The sequence below is a fragment of the Triplophysa rosa genome, unplaced genomic scaffold (assembly GCF_024868665.1).
Source record: "Triplophysa rosa unplaced genomic scaffold, Trosa_1v2 scaffold130_ERROPOS893051, whole genome shotgun sequence".
NCBI classification, from domain to species: Eukaryota; Metazoa; Chordata; class Actinopteri; order Cypriniformes; family Nemacheilidae; genus Triplophysa; species Triplophysa rosa.
Window position 1 is genome coordinate 56,468 of NW_026634132.1, and position 26,650 is coordinate 83,117.

The 26,650-nt window shown below is 44.4% G+C and overlaps 1 protein-coding gene across 1 annotated transcript in view; it reads left to right on the forward strand.

Annotated features, from left to right (window-relative positions):
- Positions 1-23,704, forward strand: part of LOC130549542 (thrombospondin type-1 domain-containing protein 4-like) — a 25,782-nt gene extending 2,078 nt beyond the window's left edge. The window contains exons 3-15 of the mRNA XM_057326771.1: positions 5,496-5,656; positions 5,745-5,952; positions 6,031-6,133; positions 6,451-6,587; positions 7,604-7,610; positions 10,103-10,278; positions 10,354-10,696; positions 10,769-10,898; positions 11,549-11,753; positions 11,849-12,022; positions 12,095-12,268; positions 21,029-21,208; positions 23,555-23,704. Coding sequence (XP_057182754.1) covers positions 5,496-5,656; positions 5,745-5,952; positions 6,031-6,133; positions 6,451-6,587; positions 7,604-7,610; positions 10,103-10,278; positions 10,354-10,696; positions 10,769-10,898; positions 11,549-11,753; positions 11,849-12,022; positions 12,095-12,268; positions 21,029-21,208; positions 23,555-23,704 — 2,148 coding nt within the window. The remainder of the gene's footprint in view (positions 1-5,495; positions 5,657-5,744; positions 5,953-6,030; positions 6,134-6,450; positions 6,588-7,603; positions 7,611-10,102; positions 10,279-10,353; positions 10,697-10,768; positions 10,899-11,548; positions 11,754-11,848; positions 12,023-12,094; positions 12,269-21,028; positions 21,209-23,554) is intronic.
- The last annotated feature ends 2,946 nt before the right edge of the window (positions 23,705-26,650 follow it).

Sequence of the window (26,650 nt, forward strand, 5' to 3'; positions counted from 1 at the left end):
CACAGCATTTATGTTCGCAAAATTTTGATATCTTTGCCTTACCGAAACCTGGCTTAAACCAAATGATTATTACTGGTCTAAATGAGTGTACACCACCAAGCTACTGTTATATGCATGAGCCACGTGCGGTTGGTCGAGGTGGCGGTGTCGCAACAATTCTTTAGAGACTTTCTTACTGTAACTCAGAGAACGGAGCATAAATTTAAATCATTTGAAGTGCTTGCGTTGAACATAATTGTTCCAATTGACAGTAAAAAACCATTGCTTTCTTGTACGTTGGCTACAGTGTATAGACCCCCTGGTCCCTACACTGATTTTCTGAAAGAGTTTGCGGACTTCCTATCGGACCTATTGGTTAACGTTGATAAAGTACTAATTGTCGGAGACTTTAATATCCACGTAGATAGTGCTAACGATGCATTAGCAGTGGCGTTTACAGAGCTATTACACTCTTTTGGAGTAACACAACACATCAATGGACCCACTCATCGATTTAATCATACACTAGACTTGATTATATCTCACGGAGCCGATCTAACCAATATAGATATTATACCTCAAAGCGACGATGTCACTGATCACTATCTTATAACATGTACACTGCGCACTGCAGAAATCAGCCGTTTAACTCGTTATCGACAGGGTAGAACAATTACCTCGACTACTAAAGATAGTTTCACAAAGAGCTTGCCAGATCTGACTCCTTTAATAACCATACCAATAAATATAGAATCGCTCGATGACATGACCAGCAAATTGGGCACTATTTTCTCTAATACATTAGAAGCTGTCGCACCTATGAAGTCAAAAAAGATTAATGAGAAAAACGCAGCACCATGGTACAATAGCACCACTCGCGCCCTTAAAAGAGAAACACGTAAACTGGAGCGCAAATGGAAACAAACCCAATTAGAGGTCTTTAAAATTGCGTGGAAAGAGAGTGCAAACTGTTATAAAAAGGCACTAAAAGCAGCAAAGGCCGAGCACCTCCGTAACCTCATAGAAACTAACAAAAACAATCCAAGGTTTTTATTTAGTACAGTTGCTAAACTAACAAATAAACAGACTTCACCTGACCTGGGTATTCCGCCGCACCTTGGTAGCAATGATTTCATGAATTTTTTTACAGAGAAAATCGAAAACATACGAGACAAAATAGTAAAAACTCAACCTCCAAGTCTGTCCTATAAATTAGTACCAACCATCGCCCCAAAAGAAAGGCTACAGTGTTTTTCACCTATAAAACAGGAAGATTTAATTAAACTTATTGCAACATCTAAACCTACAACTTGCTTATTAGACCCCATACCAACTAAATTATTAAAAGAGTTATTACCCGTTGCAATTGAGCCCATTTATAACATTATCAACTCGTCAATTAATCTAGGCCATGTCCCAGGAGCCTTTAAACTGGCCGTCATTAAGCCTCTTATCAAGAAACCAAACTTAGACCCCAATGAACTAGGAAACTATAGACCGATTTCAAATCTCCCTTCCTGTCTAAAATACTAGAAAAAGTAGTGTCCACTCAGTTGTGCTCTTTCTTACAAATAATGACATACACGAAAAATTCCAGTCAGGTTTTAGACCGCATCATAGTACTGAAACTGCACTCGTTAAAATTACAAACGACCTGCTCTATAGCATCAGATAAAGGTAACATCTCACTCCTAGTCCTGCTTGACCTTAGTGCTGCGTTCGATACTGAAGACCATAAAATACTTCTAGATCGCTTACACAATTATACCGGTATTCAGGGACAGGCACTACAATGGTTCAGATCTTACTTATCAGACCGACATCAATTTGTCCATTTAAATGGGGAATCATCAAATCTAACGCAAGTAAATTATGGATTACCTCAGGGATCGGTTTTAGGACCCTTGCTATTCTCCATATACATGCTGCCCCTTGGAAACATTATTAGAAAACATGGAATTAGCTTCCACTGTTATGCAGATGATACTCAGCTATATATCTCATCAAGACCAGATGATTCCTTCCAACTATCCAAATTGGCAGAGTGCATCGACGATATAAAGCATTGGATGACTTGTAATTTCCTTCTTTTAAATTCTAATAAAACAGAAATATTACTTATCGGACCAAAGACACGTGAGCAGAATATTTCGGATTATGACCTGCAAATTGAAGGCTGCACTGTTACTCCAACAAATACAGTTAAAGACCTTGGCGTTATATTAGACAGCAACCTGCATTTAAAAATCACATCTCAAATGTCACAAAAACAGCCTTCTTCCACCTTAGAAATGTTGCCAAACTGCGAAATATTTTATGTGTGGCTGATGCAGAGAAGCTCATTCATGCATTTGTGACCTCAAGACTTGATTACTGTAATGCACTGCTTAGTGGTTGTCCTGCATCATCAATAAACAAACTACAGTTAGTTCAGAACGCAGCTGCCAGAGTTCTAACCAGGTCCAGAAAATACGATCACATAACCCAATGTTATCAACCCTTCACTGGTTACCCATTAAGTATCGTATTGACTTTAAAGTTCTTTTAATTACTTATAAAGCCTTAAACGGTTTAGCCCCTACCTACATAACAGAGCTTCTACCACACTACAACCCATCACGCTCTCTAAGATCTCAAAACTCCAGACTTTTGATAACACCTAGAATAACTAAATCCACCAAAGGGGGTAGAGCTTTCTCATACGTAGCACCTAAACTCTGGAATAGCCTCCCCGATACTATTCGAGGGTCAGACACACTCTCCCAATTTAAATCTAGATTAAAGACACATCTTTTCAGCCAAGCATTCACTAATACATAGCTAATGAACAGCAGCTACGCTAATTATTCTCTTTCTGTTTCTGCCCTCGCCTCGGGATGCCCATCCCGAGGTAGGGAGAGATTCCGCCAGGCCCAGATGAACGTCATATGCCCATCCACAACTAGAGATTACGCCAGCTACATCGGAAAATCCCGTGCCATCCTCCTGCGAGAGCCTGCGGACTGACTGACCATCCAGCTCCATCCAAGGCAATTCCATCACCACCCAAGAAAAAGGCGACCATCTGGCCGGCCCAGCTCAGACAATTCCATCCCCAACCGAGAGCAAAGACGGACTACCTGTCACATAAATGCTAAATTTACAATACTTGGTATTTAATGCTAAACTTACATCACACGACAGCAGTTTGAAGTTATGGCTGCACTCAGTGACTTTGATTGGAGGTAGCTGGGTGGGTGTTGTGGGAGTGGGGGGGCTTGTTGGTTGTGGTTCGGGGCGTTTCATTTGTTGGGACTGTGTGGATCTGGTCTGGTTGGTCTTGTTTTGTGGTCGATGTCGGACAACAGAGGAATAAAGTTAATTATGCCATTACTACTTTTCCCTGGTTGTTCCTCTGTTGTCTGTTGTTGATCGCGGAATGAGACCGTTGGACCTGCACGGTTTCGGCGGGTGGGGCTTCCTGGGTCGCGGCTCGTGGGCTCTCCCTGTTCTTCGTGGACGTTGCTCGGTGGCTTTGGTCGGGGTCACTGAGTGCAGCTATGACACGTCAGAGGAGATCTGGCCCTCCCGGCTGAGCCTGGTTTCTCCCGAGGTTTTTTTTTTTCTCCATTATTCAGCATTGGAGTTTGGGTTCCTCGCCACAGCAGAGCAGTGCAGTGTTGGCTTGCTCACCGGGAGACTGCATTTATTTATTTATTTATTCATTTATTTATTAGATATTATTTATTATAATGATCTTGCTTGGTCTATAAACACCATGCACTGTGCTGTGTTTTACCTTTCTGTGTTTTTCTTATTTGCTCCTGTAAAGCTGCTTTGGAACAATGCACATTGTGAAAAGCGCTATATAAATAAAATTGAATTGAATTGAATTGAAAATTGTGGCATCATTACAGTAAGCATATGGTTGCGTATATTTCACGAATTCTAAAAGCATTATTGGCCAAAACCAAATTCACGATAGCCGTCTCTTGCTCTTCAGTGAACATGAAACCTTCGCCTTTCCACTCTGTAGAAGATTCAGGAACAGTGTGAGTGTGTGCCATAAACTGTAACATAATATACTATTTTATACAATATGGTCAGAATGTCTTCTTACAGTCGGCTGTACTGCTGTACAGTGTGATACCTCACCAGACTGTGACCAATGCAGTGCACCGTAGTAAATGAATGCAAGGGTACTACTGTAAAACACTGTATGTGTATTATAGCCTACTGTTTGTGTACATTACAACATGTGTACATTACAGTAGATTGGTACATACCTGTTCTCATTTCTAAAAGTTCAAATTATACCTGCCATTGTAAATCGACTCAAATAGGGCTGGACTCTCTGTACAGCCTCTCTCGTTGTTACAGTAAACCGTGGTTTATCACATGATCAATGACTGTAGCCCTGATCTCATTCAAGACCACACTTCTTGTTCCTCGTCTTCCTCCTCTTCTTCCGACTCGTCCTCTTATTCCACCTCTGCCTCGTCCTCTGGCTCTCCCTCCAACTCCCCTTACTCTGTCTACATTGTTTGCATCCATTGTTCAAAACCTATAACTTGACCCTTGGCCTATTTATAGGCCTCTTCTTAAGTCATGATTGGTTGGTGTTAAGTAAAGCAATGTGTGTTTGCACATGTGAGGAGTTAGTGTGAGGCACTGAAGAATTAGTGTGGCATTTTGATTGGTTGTGTTTGAAAAAGGAAATCAATATACTTCCTGTAAGATTTTTGTGTGTTACATAGAGAATTGTGTGTTGTGTTTTGCAAAAAGTGATTTATGAAACTGAAAACTGAGTCAAAGGTCGAGAATTAGTGTATGGTTTTGCCGATTTGGTGTGTGGTTCTGGTGTTTGAGTGTCAGGTTTCAGAATTTGTGTGACAAGTAAACATTTTGTGTGTAAGCAGTTGAAAAAAACTGTAACAGACACAATTAAAAAATACAAAAGCACAGGAACATGTAAACAAAACAAGAAATTTGTATGAAACGATATTTTTGATGCACACAATTATCACAAATGTGTTTTCTAGAGTCTTAAGGCTAAAATACACTACAAGACTTTTGCTCAGATTTTCAGTCTGGACTTGTTGCAGAAAGTCTGTGCCGGTCTGCAGATTTGATCAGTTAGTGTGTTTCTATCTGAAACTTTCTAAAAGTCTGCAAGTGTGTGATGATGTCTAGTTTAAAAAAAATCTGTTCAGATTTTAAAAGTCTTGTAGTGTTTTCCAGCCATTAGACCTTTCCAACGATATAATGTTTGTCATGATTCGATCAGAATTCACACAAAAATGTGGAAGCAAACGTGGGCGTCCCGTATACGGGACTGTGACAAGTGAAAGGACATAACACATTTACTTAAAGAAACAACTACTCTTCCTATACATTACTCTATAAAACTGGGACGAAATAGGTTTTCTAGAGACTTTGTAAGGAAGAATTCTCATGGCAAATCTTGAAGTAAATCCGCTGTAAACGGGACGGCGCCATATATTTTCCTTCTCATGTTGATGTTCATGTGAGCACAGATCCGGTCTTCAGCTGATCTTCAGTCTGTCGGGGGCTCGTGGGCTCCGTGGCAGGACTGTTCACGCTCATGTGGCGGTGGTCTTCAGAAACGGAGCCGAGTTTGTCTTCAGTCTTCAGGAAACCCCTCTCACAGACCAGCACCTCACACACACGGATGGAGGTTTCTTCAGATTCTGAAACGGTTTTTCTTCAACACACAGATTTAATGCATGTTTGAGATTCTGTTGTGTTGGTGTGATCTGTTGAAGGAAATCTAACAGGGGCGGCATCAGTCCAGGATCGTACGGTTACGGCAGGAATCCATACGTAACCTCTGTACAGACGTCTGACCTCAGACAGACACGACCTCACGAACACAAAGACAGAACACGCTCAAGCACCCGTCAGCCATCGGCCTCCATCACGAACACCTCCTGCCCCGGAGAATCCCACCAACACAAGATCTGTAACGGCATGGTAAACACACTTACACAACATTTCACACAGCGTGTAGAGTGAAGCGTGTGTTAATGTGTTTGTGTTGGGAATTCACAGGCCTGTCCGTCATGGAGCAGACCAATCAGAGAGCTGCAGTGTTCAGTGTTGAACGCACGGCCCTTCATGGGTCGACTGTATGAATGGGAGCCGTTCAGCGACGGTGAGACACGTTGGGATGATCTTAGTCTTGATGTGTGTTAGTGTTGTGATGCTCGTCGTGTGTGTGCGTTCATTAACATTGAAGATCGGTTTTCCACTGCAGACTTTTAAATGTTGGACAGGAACTAGAGACCCGATGAGATGACGCAAGTGTGAATGTGCTGACGGTCTGATTTCTCGGATCACATGATAGCTCACATATTTGTAAAGATCTCATTACGAACATTTCTCATCAGAATCTCTAAGGTCTACAATCACTCTTCATGAGACACGAGAGAGAAGCTGGGGTGTGACTGAGCGTCGTGTGTTGTTGTACAGGTGATGGTGAACACGGCTGTCAGCTCCACTGTCGTGCCGCCGGTTTCCGCTTTTACGTCCGTCAGTCTGATGATGTCATCGATGGATCTACATGTGGTCAGAACCACTCGTCTGTCTGTGTGGCGGGACAGTGTGAGGTAGGAATCAAAGATTTGTTCGTCATTCCTATGATTCTTGCTCTTGAAGTCTTCTGATGCGATTCAAGAGTTCTTTCATGTGAAGATGATTGAAATATGGCTGTCACATGACTTGAGAGGACATGAAATATACTGTGTCAACTCAGATTTCATAGTTTGGAGAGGCAACACTCATTCTATTTAAAAAATATAGTTTGAATATTATTCTCCTAGAAACATGAATGTGTGAATTTCTGTTTTGGGTGAAGTATTTCCTCAGTTCTTTTTGAAGTGATAGGACACATGACACAAACAGTAATGGTGTGTATGGTACAGGTGAAGGACTGAAGCTTGACTGAAACTGAAGTTCTGTGTGTTCATGTGAATTCAGATCATCGTCATGTACTGAAGCTGACGTCTGGTACAGATAGTTCAAAAAGAGTTCTGTTCTTCTGTTCAACTTTAACTGCTCCGTCCGTCTTACATCCGTCTGTAAAAATTCTCACTCACTCACTCACACACACACACAATCACACGCGCACACACGCACACATGCACGCACACACACACACACACACACGCACACACGCGCAGGCTTTGGTTGACTATCCCCGTGGGGACAGTCCATAGGCGTAATGTTTTTATACTGTACAAACTGTATATTCTATCCCCTATCCCTAACCCTAAAGATCATAGAACACTTTTTGCATTTTTAGATTTAAGAAAAATATTGTTCTGTACAATTTATTAGCTTTTGTGCCCATGAGGACCTCAATTTTGGTCCCCACAGTGACACGAGTCCCCATGTGTTGGTGTGTATTCAGGTTTAGGTCCCCACCGGGATATACAAACATGAACACACACACACTAAACACAAGCACACACACTGAACAGACACACAAACACACACACTAAACACAAACTAAACACACGCACACACACTGAACAGACACACAAACACACACACACACACACACTGTGGTTTTCTCAGGTCTTACTGTTTATTGTCTGTTTCTGAGAACTCCTTGTATGTGCAGCTCTCAGGTGTGTGTGTGTGTGTTTTATGTGCGTTGTAGGTGTATGTGCGCGTGCGTGTATGCCTGTGTGCATGTTTTGTGTGTGTGTGTGTGCGTGTGTTTAGTTTGTGTGTGTGTGTGTGTGTGTGTTCGCGTGCGTGCGTGCGTGTGTTTAGTTTGTGTGTGCGTGTGTCGATTGTTATTTGCTTGTGCATGATTCATATAGGGCTCTTCCGATATGTGTGATGTGATTCTGGTGGACATATTTTTTCTTTCTTTTTCACGTGCAACATTAGTGAGACAGAATAAAAGGAGATCATGACTCACCACAAATAAGACAAGACAGAATATAAACATGACCGGCAGAAACTCTCATGATTCCTCTGTGTGTGTGTGTGTGTGTGTGTGCGTGCGTGCGTGAGTGAGTGCGTGTGCGTGCTGTCTGTCGTGTGCTGTCATGATGCAGTGCTAATGTTGTTAGCTGCCAGCGCTACAGCTCTGTGTGTGTGTGTGTGTGTGTGTGTGTGTGTGTGTGTGTATGTGTGTGTGTGAAGGTTACGACAGTGACACTAATGTGAGCGTCTGTGTGTGTGTGGATGCAGTGGTCACATGTGTTCTTTAATGATCATACTCTCCAGGGACTCATCATGTGTGTGTGGGGGTGGAGTTTAGCTTGCGTCTCTATGTGAACGAGATTAAATGAGTGTGTGTACTTTTGTGTGTGTGTGCGTATGGCGTTATTATAATGACAAATGTCGCGAGCACATTATTACAAGGCGAGAGCGCATTCTTGTCATACGAGCGCGCGAATCTCTCCGCTCGCACGCCGATTTCCTTTGCTCGTGCACAAAACTGGACGCGCGCTTTCAACTATACGCTGCTCTCTTATGAATTTTCTCTCCTCTCGCTCAGTTGGAATAGGACGTGTGCGCACTCAAAATGCGTTCCGTGCGTCCACGAATCCTTCGGTACTCTGCTCTCGAGAGGTCCTCCTGTGTGTTCCAGGCATTATAGGCTGTCAAAAGTAGTCAACCAATCAGGGATAGGCTTCCACGGCGGGCCAATGAAAACGCGACCTTTTACATGGCATCTTATTGGTTGAAAGTGAGCTCGACGTTTTCAACGAAGCAGATGGATCCACCACGTTCTCAGGTAACAATATTAATATATTTGATGCAACATTATTAGTCAAATGTGTATTAGAAATGAACAGGGGCATTAGGATGCTTTGTAGGCTACATATAAACTCAGTTTAACTACCATGTTATTCAGACAAAACAGGCCAACACCCTCAAGTTCATGTGGTCCTCATGCATGTCCTACACTAAACATAATATTGTCAAAATAGTACTAAATTGATTACCGAACAATTTAGATTGGTGTCTTAAGTTAGCTTTATTCTAAAATAATATTTACTACAAGTAACGGTACATATCAAAACAATAATAGCACTGGAGCATTTGGAAATATCATATAATATTCTATACCTATTTGGTTATGCATTTAATGCGTTTGCAGACAGACACTGTAAGTGTTCTGCATTCAGTGTTCCAGAAGTTCAGGGCACAACAACTGAACTTCTATGCAATATACCAAACGCTCCCTTACCGTTCATTTATAATATACATTTGATGAATAATGTTGCATCAAATATATTAAAATTGTTACCTGAGAACGTGGTGGATCCAGAGGCGTATTAAGACCTCATGGTGCCCCCCATCCACCCACCTACCCACACGCAAGAATCCACTCATTAAAAGATTTATATATTAAAAGATTTTATAAGAATGAAACTCAGCAATTTACAATATACTATTTTACAAGAATTACACATTAACATGACACTTTTGTAGAAAAGAACACGAAAAACAACTCTTCATCAAGCATTTTTAACAATTAGGCCTACTGTAGTTAAGAGGTCGCATTTTCATTGGCCCGCCGTGGAAGCCTATCCCTGATTGGTTGACTACTTTTGACAGCCTATAATGCCTGGAACACGCAGGAGGACCTCTCGAGAGCAAGAGTACCGAAGGATTCGTGGACGCACGGAACGCATTTTGAGTGCGCACACGCTCACTGAGCGAGAGGAGAGACAATTCATAAGAGATCAGCGTATAGTTGAAAGCGCGCGTCCAGTTTTGTGCACGAGCAAAGGAAATCGGCGTGCGAGCGGAGAGATTCGCGCGCTCGTATGACAAGAATGCGCTCTCGCCTTGTAATAATGCGCTCGCGACATTTGTCATTATAATAACGCCATAGTGCCTCCGTTGACTTTCCATAGGAATAAAAATGACTGTCGGCTCGTGTTGAAGTGAACTCCTTTAATATTGACTGCATCTGCACAAGTCACTTTTCTTTCAAATGTGTGGATGACTGTGTTTCATACACCATCATCTAAAGGACGTTTTTTCTGAAGTACAGATGAAGTTGACTCCTGTGTGTGTGTGTGTGTGTGTGTGTGTGTGTGCGTGCGTGCGTGCGTGCGTGCGTGTGCGTGTGTGTGTGTGTGTGTGTGTGCAGCTCTGCGCAGTCGCTCTGGTCGATCCATTATAAATGGTAACTGGGCCATTGACCGTCCAGGAATGTTTGAGGGAGTGGGAACCGTGTTCACATACAGACGACCCAATGAGATCAGCAGCACGGCGGGAGAATCATTCCTGGCCGAAGGGCCGACCAATGACATCCTGGAGGTTTACGTGAGTGAGAGACATCTATAGAATACAGTACACGTGTGTGTGTTTTATCTGAGATGTTATTTCACTGGTGTTCAGATGATCTATCAGCAGCCCAATCCAGGAGTTCATTATGAGTTCCTCCTGCCATCAGAAAACACTCCACCGAGCCGTGAGTTCTGTTCTCTCACATCACTTCTTCACATAAACGTGACTGCTGTATTTAACATGTGTTGCTCAGCAGTAAATGTCATAAACGGACCGACGGCTTCTGATCCCAACGGCCGGCAGAATCCCACAGAGAACCGAGAGAGGTCAGGTGTGGTCCAGAGTCCCTCATCCGTCCTGAATAATGTCTTACCTGCTGCTCCGCGCACACACCCACCCAGAGAATATAACTGGAAACTGACGGGCAGCGACTGCAGCGCCTCCTGTGGCAGAGGTCTGAATTACACCTCCAATAAACAATACCTGTGACTTGCACTATGTGTGAGTGGATTTGTTTGACGCACAGGTGTCAGGTACAGCGTGTTCAGCTGTGTCCATCGCATTACTCGCGTCCAGGTACAGAACGAGCTGTGTGACAGCAGTACCAAACCCAACCAGCAGGAGGAGCCCTGTAGCATTCAGCCCTGTCCCGCATTGTGAGTCTTGTTAGGACGCGCTCATTCCGTCACAAAATGATGTCTGTGAAAGATGATTAAAAGCGCACACAGAGTCTGTGTCCGAAATCGCCCACCATACCCTCATTCGCTATTCCCTACATTAGTTCACTAATATAGTCCACTTGAAGGAGCGGGTGAAAACGAGCGAGTAAATTCTGACACTTGGTGCACTGGAAACGCTGCGGGCACCATCTTCTGCCGAGACGCGGGAATTCATTCAGCGCGAGCGTCACGATTGATGACTAGCAGCTAGCCGTAGCCGTGGCCGCGTCCGAAATGGCATACTGTGACAGTACGTACTGAATTTAAGTACCTACCTATCGGCCGTTAAAACATTAGGTTCTATATAGTATGAGTGGGTTCAGGTTATAGTGCAGTACATTAGGGTATAGGGGGCTGTTTCGGACACAGAGGCTTGTCATTTGTCAAGTACATTATCATACACTGTTACATGCTGAAATGCTTCATACAACACTCTTCTCACAGTGTGAAATAAGAATCAAAAATAGATTCAATTCTTTTAGTTAGAATTGAAATGAAAGACTGGTCGGAGAAACACAATTTTTCCCCTTTTGAATAAGTGACGATGAAGGGATGTTGTGTGGTGATGTTTGTGTTGTGTGGTCAAGTTGGGACACGGGCGAGTGGTCTGAGTGCAGTAAGACGTGTGGTCTGGGATCACAGTATCGTCAGGTTCTGTGTCGTCAGCTTTACTCCAACAGAACTTTAACCGTACATGTCGGTCGATGTCATCATCTGGAGCGACCGGAGACCAGCAGCACCTGTCAGCTGAAGATCTGCAGCGAGTGGCACATCCGCTCTGACTGGAGTCCTGTGAGTGACAGCTGTCAATCACAGCCCCTCCTCCTCACACACATCAATTACTAACACATGAAAATACACAACTCATGATTCTGTGTGTGTGTCAGTGCTCTGTGCCGTGTGGTGTAGGTCAAAGGTCACGTCAGGTTCAGTGTGTCAGTAATGTTGGTGACGTGGTAGCAGATGAGGAATGCAACATGAAGCTCCGGCCCAGTGATGTGGAGAACTGTGACGCTGGTCCATGCACGAGGAGCTGGTTCTTCAGTGACTGGAGCTCTCAGGTGACTGACACACGCTCACACACACACCTGCTGTGTCTGTCAGACGTGTCTGACGTGTGTTTGTTGTGTCAGTGTTCTGCTGAGTGTGGTGCGGGTGTGCAGACACGCAGCGTTCTGTGTTTCACCAATCACATCAGTGATCTCCCGCTGGAGGACTGTGGCTCCGAGCGCCCCCCAGAGGTCAAACCCTGTGACAACGGCCCGTGTGACAGCCGCACTGAGTGGTTTACTGGACCCTGGAGTCAGGTGACTCTCTCTCTGATGATTATTAGAGCTTCACAATTGAGTACCTCAGATATGACGTATTTTTGTATGCAAAACCCGGAAGCCAGTTAGCATTTTAGGACTTCCGGTTCCATTGCTTCAAAGTCTTTTTGAGTGGGTTTTTGGTGAATCGCTTGAAATAAGGTCTGTGGTAAACAAAACCTCTAGATATTTTCACGTTTTAATCTATGACATAAAACACACCAGCTTTAACCCGCTTGTGGTTTTTTAAAGCCTTATTGCGTCTTAAAAACAGCGGTTGCTAACAAGTTGCTAAACGCGACTACGTCCTTTGGCGGAGACGTTAGACGTCATCGCGCATATAAAGCTCACAAATAATGCAACATGGGCACAGATATAAGGTTTATGCGTATTTGGCGTGCTGTCCGGGAAGCGGGCTCCGAGCTCGCCAGATCTATCCGAGCCCGAAACACTCTACACCTTGGTCAGTGTGAGTACGCCGAGCTCGGAACCGGTTTGAGCCCAGAGCACACCCCCATAAAGCGAGAGTGGGACAGCCGCCGGAGTACGCATAACCCCCAACGCGATGCTAAACGCTGCGGAGGCGTTGACTGCGTTCGGGTAAGACGAGACGATGAGGGCTCCTTAGGAGATGAGGTTTGTGATGAGACAAGAATGGGGTAGGGGTTCCTCGGAGGATGGTTGAGACTGATATGCAGTGAGGGTGCCTGCTGGAGTGATGAGAAGTTGGAATCCGTGAGCGGCTGGGAGTAGTGCACGTAGAGGTTGTAAATATGGGGATTTCAGAAACCATAAATGAACATGGCTTCGTGGGTGTCCCTGGGGTTAAGCCTGATACTGGAAGGAGGCGACTGAAGGAGGGAGCCAGCTGTAATAGTGGAGGATCCTGCTGGGGTGAACGCTGCTGTGATGCTTGCTTCCGTAGAAGTCGTAGGCGGCAGAATGCGAGACGGAAGCACTGGCCTCTGCGGAGGCGATCGCTGCTGCGACGCTGGCTTCGACGCCTTAGATGGAAGCACTGGCCTCTGCGGAGGCGATCGCTGCGGCGACGCTGGCTTCTGCGCTTGTGATGGAAGCACTGGCCTCTGCGGAGGCGATCGCCGCGGCGACGCTGGCTTCTGCGCTTGAGATGGAAGCACGGGCCTCTGCGGAGGCGATCGCTGCGGCGACGCTGGCTTCTGCGCTTGTGATGGAAGCACTGGCCTCTGCGGAGGCGGTCACTACGGTGATGCTGGCTTCTGCGCTTTCGATGGAAGCACGGGCCTCTGCGGAGGCAATCGCTGCGGCGACGCTGGCTTCTTTGGATGCTTCTTGTCGCGGTGCTTGCTTCCATGCTTGAAATGGAAAAGCTGGCTGAGGCTGTGGCAATGTTGGCTTCTATGCTTGAAATGGAAGTGCTGATCTCTGCCCAGGTAGTCGCTGCGGCGATGCTGGCTTTCCATGCTTGGGATGGAAGTGCTGGCCTCTGCTGAGACAGTTGCTTGCCGTGATGCTGGTGTCTACGCTTGAGATGGAAGTGCTGACCTCTGCTGAGGCGGTCGCTGCGGCTATGCTGGTTTCTACATTGAGAAGAAGTGCTGGCCTGTGCTGATGTGGCTTTGAAGATGCTGATTGCTATTGTTGCGATGGAAGCGCGGGCCTCTGCCGAGGCGGTCGCTGCTGCGCTGTTGGCTTCTGCTGTAGAGTCTGCTGCGGCAGAGCCCGAGACGTGGGCGCTGGCCCCTGCGGGCGCGGTCTGAAGTGACGGGTCTTGAATGAAATCCCTGGTGATTGCTGAGGCGGTTGCTGTGGTGGTGAGGTCTCCCGCTAGGGAGATGAAGGCCGAAGTGGTGGAGGTTCGAGCCCGTGCAGGTGAAGGATGGATTCTTTAGATGATTCGGGAAATGAGGGTTTGATGGGCTTCCCTGATGATGGAGCGATCTGACCTGATGTAGCTCTTGAAAGCTTCCGATGTCCAGCGCCCTAGTGCTTGAATTTGAGACTGCGAGAGGCCTTTTTGGGTGGCTGTGGTTGCTGCGCCTATGCGGAAGGAGTGGCCGGAAAAGTGGTCTGCGGGGATGCCGGACAGGAGCAGGACTGTTTTGAGGTGCTTTTGGAACCAGAAGCTTGTAGCTGGGTGGTTGGATTCTTCGACGAAGAGAGTATCCAATGTGGTTTTGGTTTGGGATTTCCTGAAGTGAAGGTAGGCTAGGAGGGTCTGATAAGGTTGAATTGGTGACTGGAGGTTGAATATGTAGATGAAATGTCCTCTCCTGGTTTGGTCCGTATTGCTTTGTTTAATTGAGAATGACATCGTCTCTGAATCGAGTACTGACAGGTCCGATACCGTTGGATGGATTAGCGGGTTAAAGATGGATGTGGTAGAAATTTCCGAACATCTTAGAAAGCCGAAGAATGCTAGTATAAACATGGTGTTGAGTGTGCGATCGACGTGCTTGGAGTGATATCCTTTACGGAGGGTAGAAATGCATCTGGTCAGTATATCCAGGGTTATAGGTTGCCTGGCGTCTGGGCGAGCGGGCTGGGTTCTTTGAATGCCCTTGATGAGCATAGAAGTTTGGGAGCTGGCTATGGCTGCAGATGGAGAGTTGAATATGAGCTTGTGGAAGAACTGGACTCCACTCATGTAAACTTTAATTGAGCTGGCTTGGAGTTAGAATGAACTGGTCACAGGCTGAGATCCAGATGAGGCATCTGAGGAACGGCATTAAGGCGGGGGAGTGGCCTTTGTTAATACAATGAACAGTTGCCTCGTTATCACAATGTAAGATTATACTGGAAGCCGACCACTCTTTCCCCCATAGGGTTGCTGCGACGACCAGGGGATACAGCTCGAAAAGTGCTGAAGATGCTAAAGCCTGTGGAATCTCTAAGAGCTGGGGGGGCCAAGTGGATGCAAACCAACGGACTTGGTAAAAGCCTCCGAAACCGATGGAAGGAGCGGCGTCGGTGAACAGGTGAATATTGGCGGGGGAGGAGGCCATGTCACTGTAGAAAAATGACAAGCCGTTCCATTGTCTGAGGAATTTTATCCATAAGCTCAGCTCGTCAAGGCAGGGGCTGGATATGGATAACTTGTCCTCTAGAGCGTGTGCGGAGGACGCGAGAGAAAGGAGGTGTGAAACGAACGGGCGGCCTTGCGGGATTATTCTCATCGCGAAATTCTGATGGCCGAGAACAGACAGGAGCTCGCGTTTGGAGCAGCGGGGATTAGCTAATATGGCGGAAGCGATCACGATCGTTCTGTCGATTTTCTCTTTTGGCAGAGAAGCCTGGAATTTAAGTGAATCTAATTTAATTCCGAGAAATTCGATGGACGTGCTCGGTCCTGAAGTTTTGTCTGGGGCGAGGGGAACGCCGAGATTTTCAAAAACCTGCTGGACTTTTGCTAGATGCGCAGCCGGAAGCGAGTCGTGAGATGAGATGATTAAAAAATCGTCTAGTAGGTGGATGAGGTAGGGAATTGCATAATTGTTAGAGAGAATCCAGCAAATTGCCTCTGACAACATGTCGAAAATTTTTGGGCTGCTTCTGCAGCCGAAAGTGAGACGGACAGAAAAGTAAAACTTTTTTGCACCATCGGATGCCGAAAAGGTGCCAGAAGTCTGGGTGGATGGGCATGACTTTAAACGCGGATGTGATGTCGACTTTGGCTAGCCAAGCGCCACGACCGGCATGTTTAATTAAAGTGATGGCTTGATCGATGTTATGATAGTGCAGAGTAAATTCCTCGATCGGAATGAGGCTGTTGATGCTTGGAAAGGCAGAGCCGTGCGGTGACGAGAGATTATGAGGCGCTTTTTGCCCGAGAATTTATGTGTCGCTACGCCAATGGGGCTGATGCGAAACGCGGTAAAAGGGGGAGCGTCGAAGGGGCCGATAATGAATTTAGCGTCGATCTCCTTTTTATGAGGAGATCGACTGACTCAGGTTCGGCGAGCGCAGACTGGAGGTTGGGGCATATTAAGCTGTGTGATGGAAGACTGATAACGCCGGGGTCGAAGCCGTTCGCGAGACTGGTCAGAAGATATTCAGTGAACTGAATGTCGGGGTGCGAAGACAACTCGAAAGACAAACAAGAAACATTCACAGGAGTCGAGAGGTAATTTTTCAGATTTTTATTCTGAACTTGAGATATTGGGCATACAATTCGAGCCTGTGCACCGCTGCAAAACGAGCACACGTGCAGGAAGCGACAATGCTGCCTGGTGCACCTTCCTACATTGAAGTTCCTGCATGCCTCCAAATTGCTGGGTTGCCCATGGGTTTGGTTAGCTGGGTGGTTTGGCAGGCGCGGAACAGAGGAAGTGGATTTGGGAGGCAAATCTGGGCGTGGGGGAAGAGAGGGAGTGACTAGGGGACAATCGATTGTGGAATACGCTACTGAGCGACATACTGCGCAGGAAATGTTGAGAACGCCCAGGAAAACCCTGTTATGCAGCTCAGTGTCCAGTGCTCCCCAGTAGGGGCACTGGTTCCACTGAGCCACACGAATGGCATATTTGGCAGAAAAAAGTTTGTGATATGTGTAGAAATGCGCGCCCCCATAGGAGAGAGCGAGCTCTGCCATGATGGCGAGGTAATCGCCCAGCTCGCGTCTCCTATGAGGGAACGCAGTGCAGATCACATCTATGTAGCGGTTAAAAGCGACGGTAAATTCGGGGAAAGACAGCGTGCAGGTGTGGTTGGGTGACTGATTTTTAAACGTGAGCGATAGATCGCCGTAAGTGATCTGCCGCTCGGTTGACAGGGGTGATAAAGGTGAGAGGAGAAAATAAAGTTCTGTGTCCGCACCTGTCAAGATCTGAGATCTGATGTTCCCCGAAACTGGAGGCGGTTCCAAGGCTGGTGCGTTTATTGGTACTGGCATTGCTGTCGCCGTGGCCTATGAGAAGTTCGATCTGTTCTGCGGAAGAGAGAGAAGGGAGGGGATGGCGGCCGCCTGAGCGGCTAGCGGAGTCATGCTCGCGCTAGCAGCGGCTTCTAGGGTGGCTGGGAAATGGCCGAGGACCGGCGCCTGCATCGCTAGCTGAGGCAGCCTTGCACTAGTCGTCGATGGAGGCGCCGTGGGCCAAGAGCCAGGGGTGGGGACTGGGTGAGAAAGCACCGGAGCTCCAGGTGCTGGTGAGCTAATGTTTCGTGGATGACCCGCAGTGTTGACTGCTGGCGGGGTGTTGGCTGGAGGATGAAGCTGGCCTACGGCGAGAGGGACGAGTTGCTGGAAGCCCTCGATCGATGGGTTCATGGCGTCCGGGAAATCCGTGGCGGTACCCGCGCTCGCCGAAATCCTGCTGTGCCGGCTTGCCAGCGGGCGGCCACGACGAGCCGTGGAGGTGGATTGCCCGGGCCGGGAATAAGGAGAACCACGAGCCGCGCCCGGCTTGTTGATGGTTTTTTGCGGAGCGGACTTCGGTGAGGCGGTATCCGCCAGGGAAGAGGCGTAGAGGCAATAAAGCTCCGCCTTGGTCATCCGCCTGTGGAATTGGACGTCCGCGTTGGAAAGAGCCAGTCGTAGGCCCTGGACAGTCCATTTCTGGATGGCGGGGATCGTGTTGTGAGTAGAGGTGTACGAAGAAGCTGGAGAAGGAGGTTGACGTCTCTTTGGGCCAGGTGATGAAGTGCCACCTCTGGATTTAGCCTTTCGAGGTGCGGAGCTGGCGGCCCCGTGATGAAGCCGGGGAATCGATTAATGATTCCGAGCCTGAGCTGGAATGATGGGAGGCGCTCGGCGGCGCTGGAAGATTGCTGTTGGCATATAAGTCGTCGATGACGGGGGTCTCGGACATAGCGTCGAACTGAACGTTGATGCTTAATCTTAAGAGATAGAGCAGGTAAGATGGTTTCCCAATTTATAAGCGCGCTCGCTAGGGCTGATTGTGTAGATGCGGTGATTGCTGATAGTAGACCAGCCGTGCTGATTATATGCTCCGGCTCCTTAATTAACTTTGTTAATTAAACATCATTTATAGCATTGTGTTAGCTTTTTACTTCTGCCCATTATATTTCAGCTTCAAAAGTAACAAATGTGGTGTTCATCTGTAAAGATGATCTTGATAGTTAAAACGTGCGAACATCATAAACCTTTGTTAATCACAGATTTTTTGTGATCTTACAAAAGTCTATGATAAATGCACACGCTGGTCGAGGGAACCACCTCGATTAATTCACCTTCCGGGTGAGCCTACAAAAACACGGCTCTTAATCCTTGATGTTTCGAGTCAGGTCCGTGGGCGTGGCTTGTTGGTTTTGACTAAATCTTTGGTGTTTCAAGTCTCACGAAACCTGTACCCCAGGGGTCTTCAACTACTTTTCTTTGAGGGCCAGATTCCAAAAGTATAAATAGGATGCGGGCCAGTTTTTTTTACCATATCCTCATTTCTTCTGTTATTTTGTTTTTCTGTTATTTATTTTGTTTTGTTCCTTTTATACTGTTTTTGTTGCTGTTACTTATAGGCCATATATTAAAACATGCACACAAATATTGCATCCAGTATTTGTGCCTTTTCATGATATTAAATTAAAAGGGATATTGTCTTTTTAATTGTATTTTATATTCCTTAATGCGTTACTTTACCCCAAAATTGTTACTAATTTACTCACCCACAGTCCTCCAGTACATCGAGATGTGGGTGGCATTGTTTTTTCAAGAAGATATTTCTGAAGTTATTTGGTTGAATTAATTAAAGTTAAATCAGTAAAAGTAAAAAACGCAAATACATTCAACTCAACTCATCTCAACTTTATTTATATAGCGCTTTTACAATTTTCATTGTTACAAAGCAGCTGCACATGAGACACATTGACTACAAGCAAAACAATCAAAGTTGTACCTGCAAAAACAAGAAAAGGTTGAAACACAGAAGACAGACACACCCACACACAAAACACTCCACACACACAACACGCACACGCACCAACACACACAGACACAGAGACACACACACACACGGATGCGCACGCACACACACACAACACACACACACACACGTACGTACACAGACAAGTACGCACACACACACACGCTCAGTGAGAGCACACATTTAGGATAAAGGAGAGAGAAGCACAGGTCAAATATAGCAGATAATAAATTCCTATATGCAATATTAATTAAGTAAAACTTTAAGATTCTAAAGCAGCCCCCCCGGTCAGGCAGATAGTGCAAAAACAGTATGCAAACGGTGGCGAGGAACCCAAAACTCTAATCGAGAAAAAAAACCTCAGGAGAACCCAGGCCCAACCAGGGGATTCCAGTTCCCCTCTGGCAAAAGCTGCTGCCTCTGCACAAGCTCCAGAGAACTTGCACAACAAGGCTAAATAAAATAAATAAACTTAATAATAAAATAAATTATAGTTTAAGATTATCATTAATAATCTAATAGCATTTGAAGTTTTGTGGTGAAGACATGTCAAGAGACCGCGTCCTTCTTTATCCAGCTCTATCATCTCAGCTCTTGTCAGGTCCCCACTTCCCATTCTCCGCTCTACCATCAGGTCAGGCCATGAACTGCATCCTGCTCGCTGTGGTAACCTTGGAACAATGAGACAAGACTGGCTGAGAGTAGAGTACTGTTCTGTACTCTTTGATGCAACAAGTACATCAGTTGTGTTTTTGGTTCCGGTTGATCTAACTAATGCAGCCTAAACCCTCTAAAGATTTATATTATGGAAGAGTAGTGTATGCAACATTCAACACAAAAGTAATCCCTGCCCCTTGTGACGTTAAATTAGCATCTTATAAAGCGAGTCAATTGATCTGTGCAAGAAACTGAACACTTATTATCACATCTTCGGGTGAATTCCGATCGCATTCATGTGCCCCACGCACTTATAGGGCAGATCCTTTGATAAGTGCGAGTTCTGGGGGAGATGAACAGCTGTTTTTCGTAAATATAGCCGTTATTCATAATGAATTCAGTAATAAAAACAACACTGTTTCCCCTTATCTGAGACAACCGTTCACGTGGTGTGCCCTTCCTACAGTTAGCCTACTTTCAAGGGCACAAAACGCGTTTTAGAACACGACCTATCGCGTGCGCAAACCGATTGCCTGTGGCTGTGCAATGCATTGCTGATTATAACCTTGTAAATGACATTAAGTTTCTTGGACTGACCGATCAAATCGCTTTATAAGACGTAAAACATTATGAGCCGCGGGAATTATGTAGCAGCGTTTTGGGCTTTTAAAGATGTGGCGTCTCAGGAGGACGTGCATTGAAGCACCCCGTTCTTAAAGTCTCTCCACTTATTTGAAATGTTAAGGCGGGCCAGGAAAAGATGATTGGCGGGCCGCCAGTTGACTAGCCCTGCTTTACCCTAACCCTAACCTTACTCTAACCATCTAAACTACTTATGGTTGTTAAAATTGACGAAAAAACACGTTTGGGTGATGACGTCAGAATCGAAACACCAAGGATTTAGTGAGAGCCACAAAAAATACATCATCTCTGAGGTGCTGGATAAATCAACATAATCCAAATGTTCATTATTAGATTTTAAATATATTGTAATATTAAAATGTACAAATATTTTAATGTATAAAAACACATTTTATTAAAAAATATCCTGCTGATTAAAAATGTTAATTGTTTATGAATAAGGCAGTGTTTCCCAACCCTGGTCCTCGTGGCACACCTTCCAGAATGTTTTAGATCTCTCCCTATATGAAACGCATCAATCAGGTGCCACCACGACCAGGGTTGGGAAACACTGGAATACGGTAGGCTATAATGTTTTAGTGTTGTGAATGTGTGTATGGTTCAGTGCTCAGCGGCGTGTGGCTCAGGCAGTCAGCAGAGGGCAGTCGTGTGTCTGATGACGTCACATGAGGGATTTACCGTCATGCCTCCGTTTGAGTGTTCATCTCTAGACAAACCCCTCAGTCAACAGAGCTGCATCATCAGAACCTGCACAGACGCCTGGTACCACACAGACTGGAGCCCTGTGTGTACCACACACACACACACGCACACACACACACACACATCTTGATATATGATATCATACATTTAACAGACTGAACTGTAATCTGCTTCAATTCTGATTAGAAAAGTCACCACATGAAACATCACATTTTATTTCAGGTGCATTTGCTGATATAACTGGACCAAAAGAAGACACGAATATAATCAGAAGTGAAGTTAATGCGTTAATTTTGCGGAAAGAAATATATTCTGCTATATAAAGTCCAACTACTTTTTTATTTTTTAATTGGACAAATTCTTTTCTCATCAAAACTGTTTTTTTCCTTTAACAGTTTTTTCCTCTTCAAAAAATATTTTTTCTCTTAACATTTTCTTTTTATCTCTTCAAAAAAAATTCTCTTCATTTTGTTTCTCTTAAAAAATGCTTTTCTCTTGAACATACAATATTTTATATTTTTAAACACTACATGTGTAACAGCATTCTCTACATTTTGAAGTGTAGAAAAATGATACTTGAATTTCACTTCTGTTGAGCACAAAGAAATATATTTGGAAGAATGTTAGCAATTTTCAGTACTGGGACATCGTCCACTACCTGAGTAGAAAACATATTGCATATTTTTTGTTTTGTTGAACACATAATGATAAATTGATATATGGATCAGGTACATTTGTGTCCATAGGATTATGTCAAAAGGTGGAGTTTAACACAGGGCCGTAAAACACAATAATCTGTAATGCTGATCACTGAATTTGCCTGAGACAAGAAGAGCATGTGTGTTTGAAGCTGCTCCTCACATGTTTTCTTGTGGTCTTATATTATAGACTGCAAAATAGCCATTCATCATTATATCACTATACTCTTATATATACTATACTCATATAATCTTTTGTTACAGATCTAAAGAAGTCATCAGTTTATACAGATATGTAATAGATAAGATGTTAAACAATCACAGTGGTTTATATATTTGTATCATTCTTAATGTTGTTTGTATACTCTTTTATTCCCTTGCATGTGTATTTGCTGACAGCATTAAACCAAAAGACACTGATATAATCAGACGTGAAGAAGAGTCTGTGACATTGAGCTGCACATATGAAACAACCAGCAGTTATCTCTATCTTTACTGGTACAAAAAGAATCCACAGAGAACCCCAGTTAGTGCTGTGCAGTGATACACTGAATCATTGTACAGTGGTCATAATTGTGATTTACAGTGAATAAAAAACAGCTATTGACAAGTTGGAACCAAGTACCAGAGCTGACTGTTTTATAAATAGTAAGAAACCGCAACCACATTAGTCTTAAATTAAGACTTCTGCTGCAAAGTTGCGCCACTGAGTTCCAAAGTTCAAGGTGATTTCTGACCTGCGAATTTGCATCACGTGAAGTCGTGCGACCAGATGGAGATGTGACCTCTCTCTCCTCAGGACCCTCCTCCATTCTTGCACTAGTTTCCTCATATACTGCCCCCAGCCCATAATCGCAGGTGCTGTCGCGAAGGAGGAGTCACACAGGTGCAGTGGCGCAGGAGGAGTCGTGCAGCTTGAGTCGCGCAGGTGCAGTGGCGCAGGGGGAGTCACGCAGGTGCAGTCGCGCAGGGGAGTCACGCAGGTGCAGTCGCGCAGGTCGAGTCGCGCAGGTGCAGTCGCGTAGGTCTTTACCTCATCAGTCTTCACACGAGGAGGGCTGCACCTGAGGGCTGCCGCTTCAGAAATCAGTGCTAATGCAATAGGCAAGGCAAGGCAAGTTTATTTATATAGCACATTCGCTGCGCGAATTGCAAGGGCAATTCAAAGTGCTTTACATAAAATGATTGACAGAGAGAAATAAGACGTATCTTTAAAATGCAAATGATTTAAGATCACAAATACTTTAGATTTTAAGAGACAATAAAACAGCAATAAACAGATTAAAAATGTGATTGTATATATAAAAAGAATAAGAGCAAAAGAAAAAGAAATGAGAAATAGAAGTGCAGTTGATGTAAACCAGTGCTCAGGTTGTAAATGCACAGCTAAACAGGTGTGTTTTTCATCTGGATTTAAAAGTAGCTACTGTTGGTGAACATCTGATGTCGTCTGGAAGCAGATTCCAGCTATGGGTGGCATAATGGCTAAACGCTGACTCACCTTGTTTGGAGTGAACCCTTGTTATCTCTAATTGACTTGATCCTAATGATCTGAGAAGTCTGTTTGGTTTATATTCAATAAGCATATCTGAAATGTATTTAGGTCCTAGACCATTGAGTGATTTATAGACAATTAATAATACTTTGAAGTTAATTCTAAAAGTAACTGGTAACCAGTGTAAGGACCTGAGGATTGGAGTGATATGCTCAGATTTTTTGGTTCTGGTCAGAATCCTGGCAGCAGCGTTCTGTATGAGCTGCAGCTGTCTGATGGTCTTCTTGGGAAGACCTGTAAGGAGTCCATTACAGTAATCCACCCTGCTGGTGATGAAAGCATGATAGCACTAGTTTCTCTAAATGGTTTGAGACAAAACATCTGATTCTGGCTATGTTTCTGAGATGGTAGTACGCTGATTTGCTTATTGCTTTGACATGACTGCTGAAACTAAGGTCAGACTCTAAAATGACACCAAGATTTTTTTACCTTACTTTGTGTCTTTAGACCTCTTAAGTCAAGGTATGTGTTTACCTTGTTAGTTTCATCCTTGTTACCAAAAACAATGACTTCAGTTTTGTTTTTAGTTAACTGAAGGAAGTTTTGACACATCCAGCTGTTCATTTCCTCAATGCAGTGGCAAAGAGAGTCAATAGGCCTGTAGTCATTGGGTGAGAGGGCTAGGTAGATCTGAGTGTCATCTGCATAGCTGTGGTAGGCAATTTGGTACTTTTTCATTATTTGGCCAAGTGGGAGCATATACAAATTGAAGAGGAGCGGAGCGAGAATCGAGCCCTGTGGAACACCTCAACTCATGGGTGTCCAGTCAGATTCATGGTTGCCTATGTTCACATGTTAACCTCTCCCTTTAAGGTATGACCCGAACCATTTAAGTACCAACCCAGAAAGCCCTACCTAGTTTTCCAGACTATGTAGGAGAATGGTGTGATCTACCGTGCCAAAGGCAGCACTGAGATCTAGTAATAGCAGAACTGATATTTTGCCTGAATCAGAATTCAATCGAATATCATTTATGATCTTTATGAGCACTGTCTCTGTGCTGTGATGCTGACGGAAACCAGACTGATAATTGTCCAGGTAGCCATTTGAGTTCAAGAATTTGGTCAGCTGATTGAAGACAACCTTTTCAATGATCTTGCCTATAAAAGGAAGATTTGATATTGGTCTGTAGTTAGACAGTAAGGTTTTGTCTAGATATCTCTTTTTTAGTAGAGGTTCGACAACTGCATTTTTAAGGGACTCTGGGAAAGTTCCTGAGAGCAGTGAGGTATTTACTATTTTTAGGAGATCTGCTTCCAAACAGTTAAACACTCTTTTGAAAAAGGATGTGGGAAGTGTGTCAAGGCTGCAAGTTGACACTTTAAGATGCTGTACCGTCTCCTCCAAGGTTTTGTGATAAATTGTCTGAAATTCAGACAGAGTTACTAATTTCTGATGTACTGAAGTCAGATTGACCAGACTGCCGCATGGAGCTTTGCTGATTTCCATTCTGATATTATTGATCTTCTCAAGGAAAAAGGTTGCAAACTCATTGCATTTGTCATCAGACAGCATTTCCCTGGGAACTTGACTCGGGGGATTTGTTAGTCTCTCTACAGTTGCAAAAAGAGTGCGAGTGTTATTTATGTTGCAGTTTATAATGTTAGAGAAAAAGTTCTGTCTAGCTTTGCCTAAGTCAACATTGAAGGCATGCAGACTGTCTTTATAGATGTTATAGTGAACTTCAAGTTTTGTTTTTCGTCACTTACGCTCAGCTTTTCTGCATGTTTTTTTCATGCTTTGTACTCCTGGTGTGTTTCTCCAGGGTGCTTTCCGCCTGCCAGTTATCGCCTTGACCTTTACTGGAGCAATGGCAACGATAGCATTTTTTACTTTTGCATTGAAGCTATCGAGGAGAACATCAATAGGGTCTGCAGATATACTTGGTGACAAAAACATAGCATTCATAAATAGCTCACTGGTGTTCTCATTTATGAATCTCTTTTTTACAGAGATGGGTCTATCTTCAGTGGCAGGACTGATTGATATATCAAAGAAAATACAGAAATGATCAGACAGCGCCAAATCTCTAATAATAGTGGATGAAATGTTTAGGCCTTTGCTAATGAGCAGATCCAGAGTGTGTCCACGATTGTGTGTGGGACCGTGCACATGTTGGATCAGATCAAAAAATATGTTTAAAACATTTAAGAGTTCATTTGCAGTGTTGTTTTCTGTCTTGTCTACATGAATATTAAAATCTCCTGCAATAACAAAGCAGTCAAATTCTGAGGAAATAGCTGATAGCAGTTCTGTAAAGTCATCAACAAAGACTGTGGAGTATTTGGGAGATCTGTAAATAATTGTAAACAGAGTGTGTGGTGTACCTTTTAAAGCAATACTCAAGTATTCAAAGGACAGGTAGTCACCAAGTAACACTTGCTTGCATTGAAAGAGATCTTTAAATAGAGCAGCTATTCCTCCACCTCTCCTAATAGCTCTGCAAACATTTATCAAAGTAAAGTTTGGGGGGGAAGATTAATTGAGGATTGTATCACTACAACCATCATCTAACCAAGTTTCATTTAGAAATATGAAGTCCAGTTTGTTACTGGTTATGAGGTCATTGACCAAAAAGGATTTGTTTTTTAGTGAACGAATGTTTAAAAGTGCTAATTTAATAGTAACTGTTTTTTGTTTTTTACCCCTGTCATTCTCAGAGTGACGTCTAATAGGTAGTAGATTAGATAGGTTTGCCATACGACTGGAAAGGGCCTTAGTTTTTGGCTTACTTATCAGGACAGATATAGGTAAAACTAAAGGAACACTGGCTTCCCACTTGTTCTGTAAATATTTGAGATTGTTGCTGTTATCATAGCGGGGACCCAATTCATATCAGTTACCAGTGCTCTTTGCAGTCTTGTTTAGTCCACCTCCAACAGATGGGGGTTTGTGTGATCCCTGGCGTTGTGGCAGAGGCCGGAGAGCTCTTTCAGAGGGAACGGGTTGGCGAGGTTCACCCAGAGGCTTTGGTGGTTGTCGGGCTTGTCGCTTTTTAGTTGAAACTTGTGGACTCGCGACAATAGAGTGGGAGAGTTTTGTTCCAGCAAACACTAGTTCCTCCATTTTCTCTGAGAAGCTCAAAAGAGGTGATGTAGGAGAGAGTGTGTAGTGAGAGGGGCTGTGAGTCTGGTGTTTCTGAAGGCTGAAGTATGTTGTTTTGGCTCTCCCGGTTGTTATCCACAGAAACGTCCTTGGGTGTTGAGTCTTCGTCATCATCCAACTGATGTGATGTCACTGGGCAGGGTACGGCCTGAGTGGTGTTACCCAA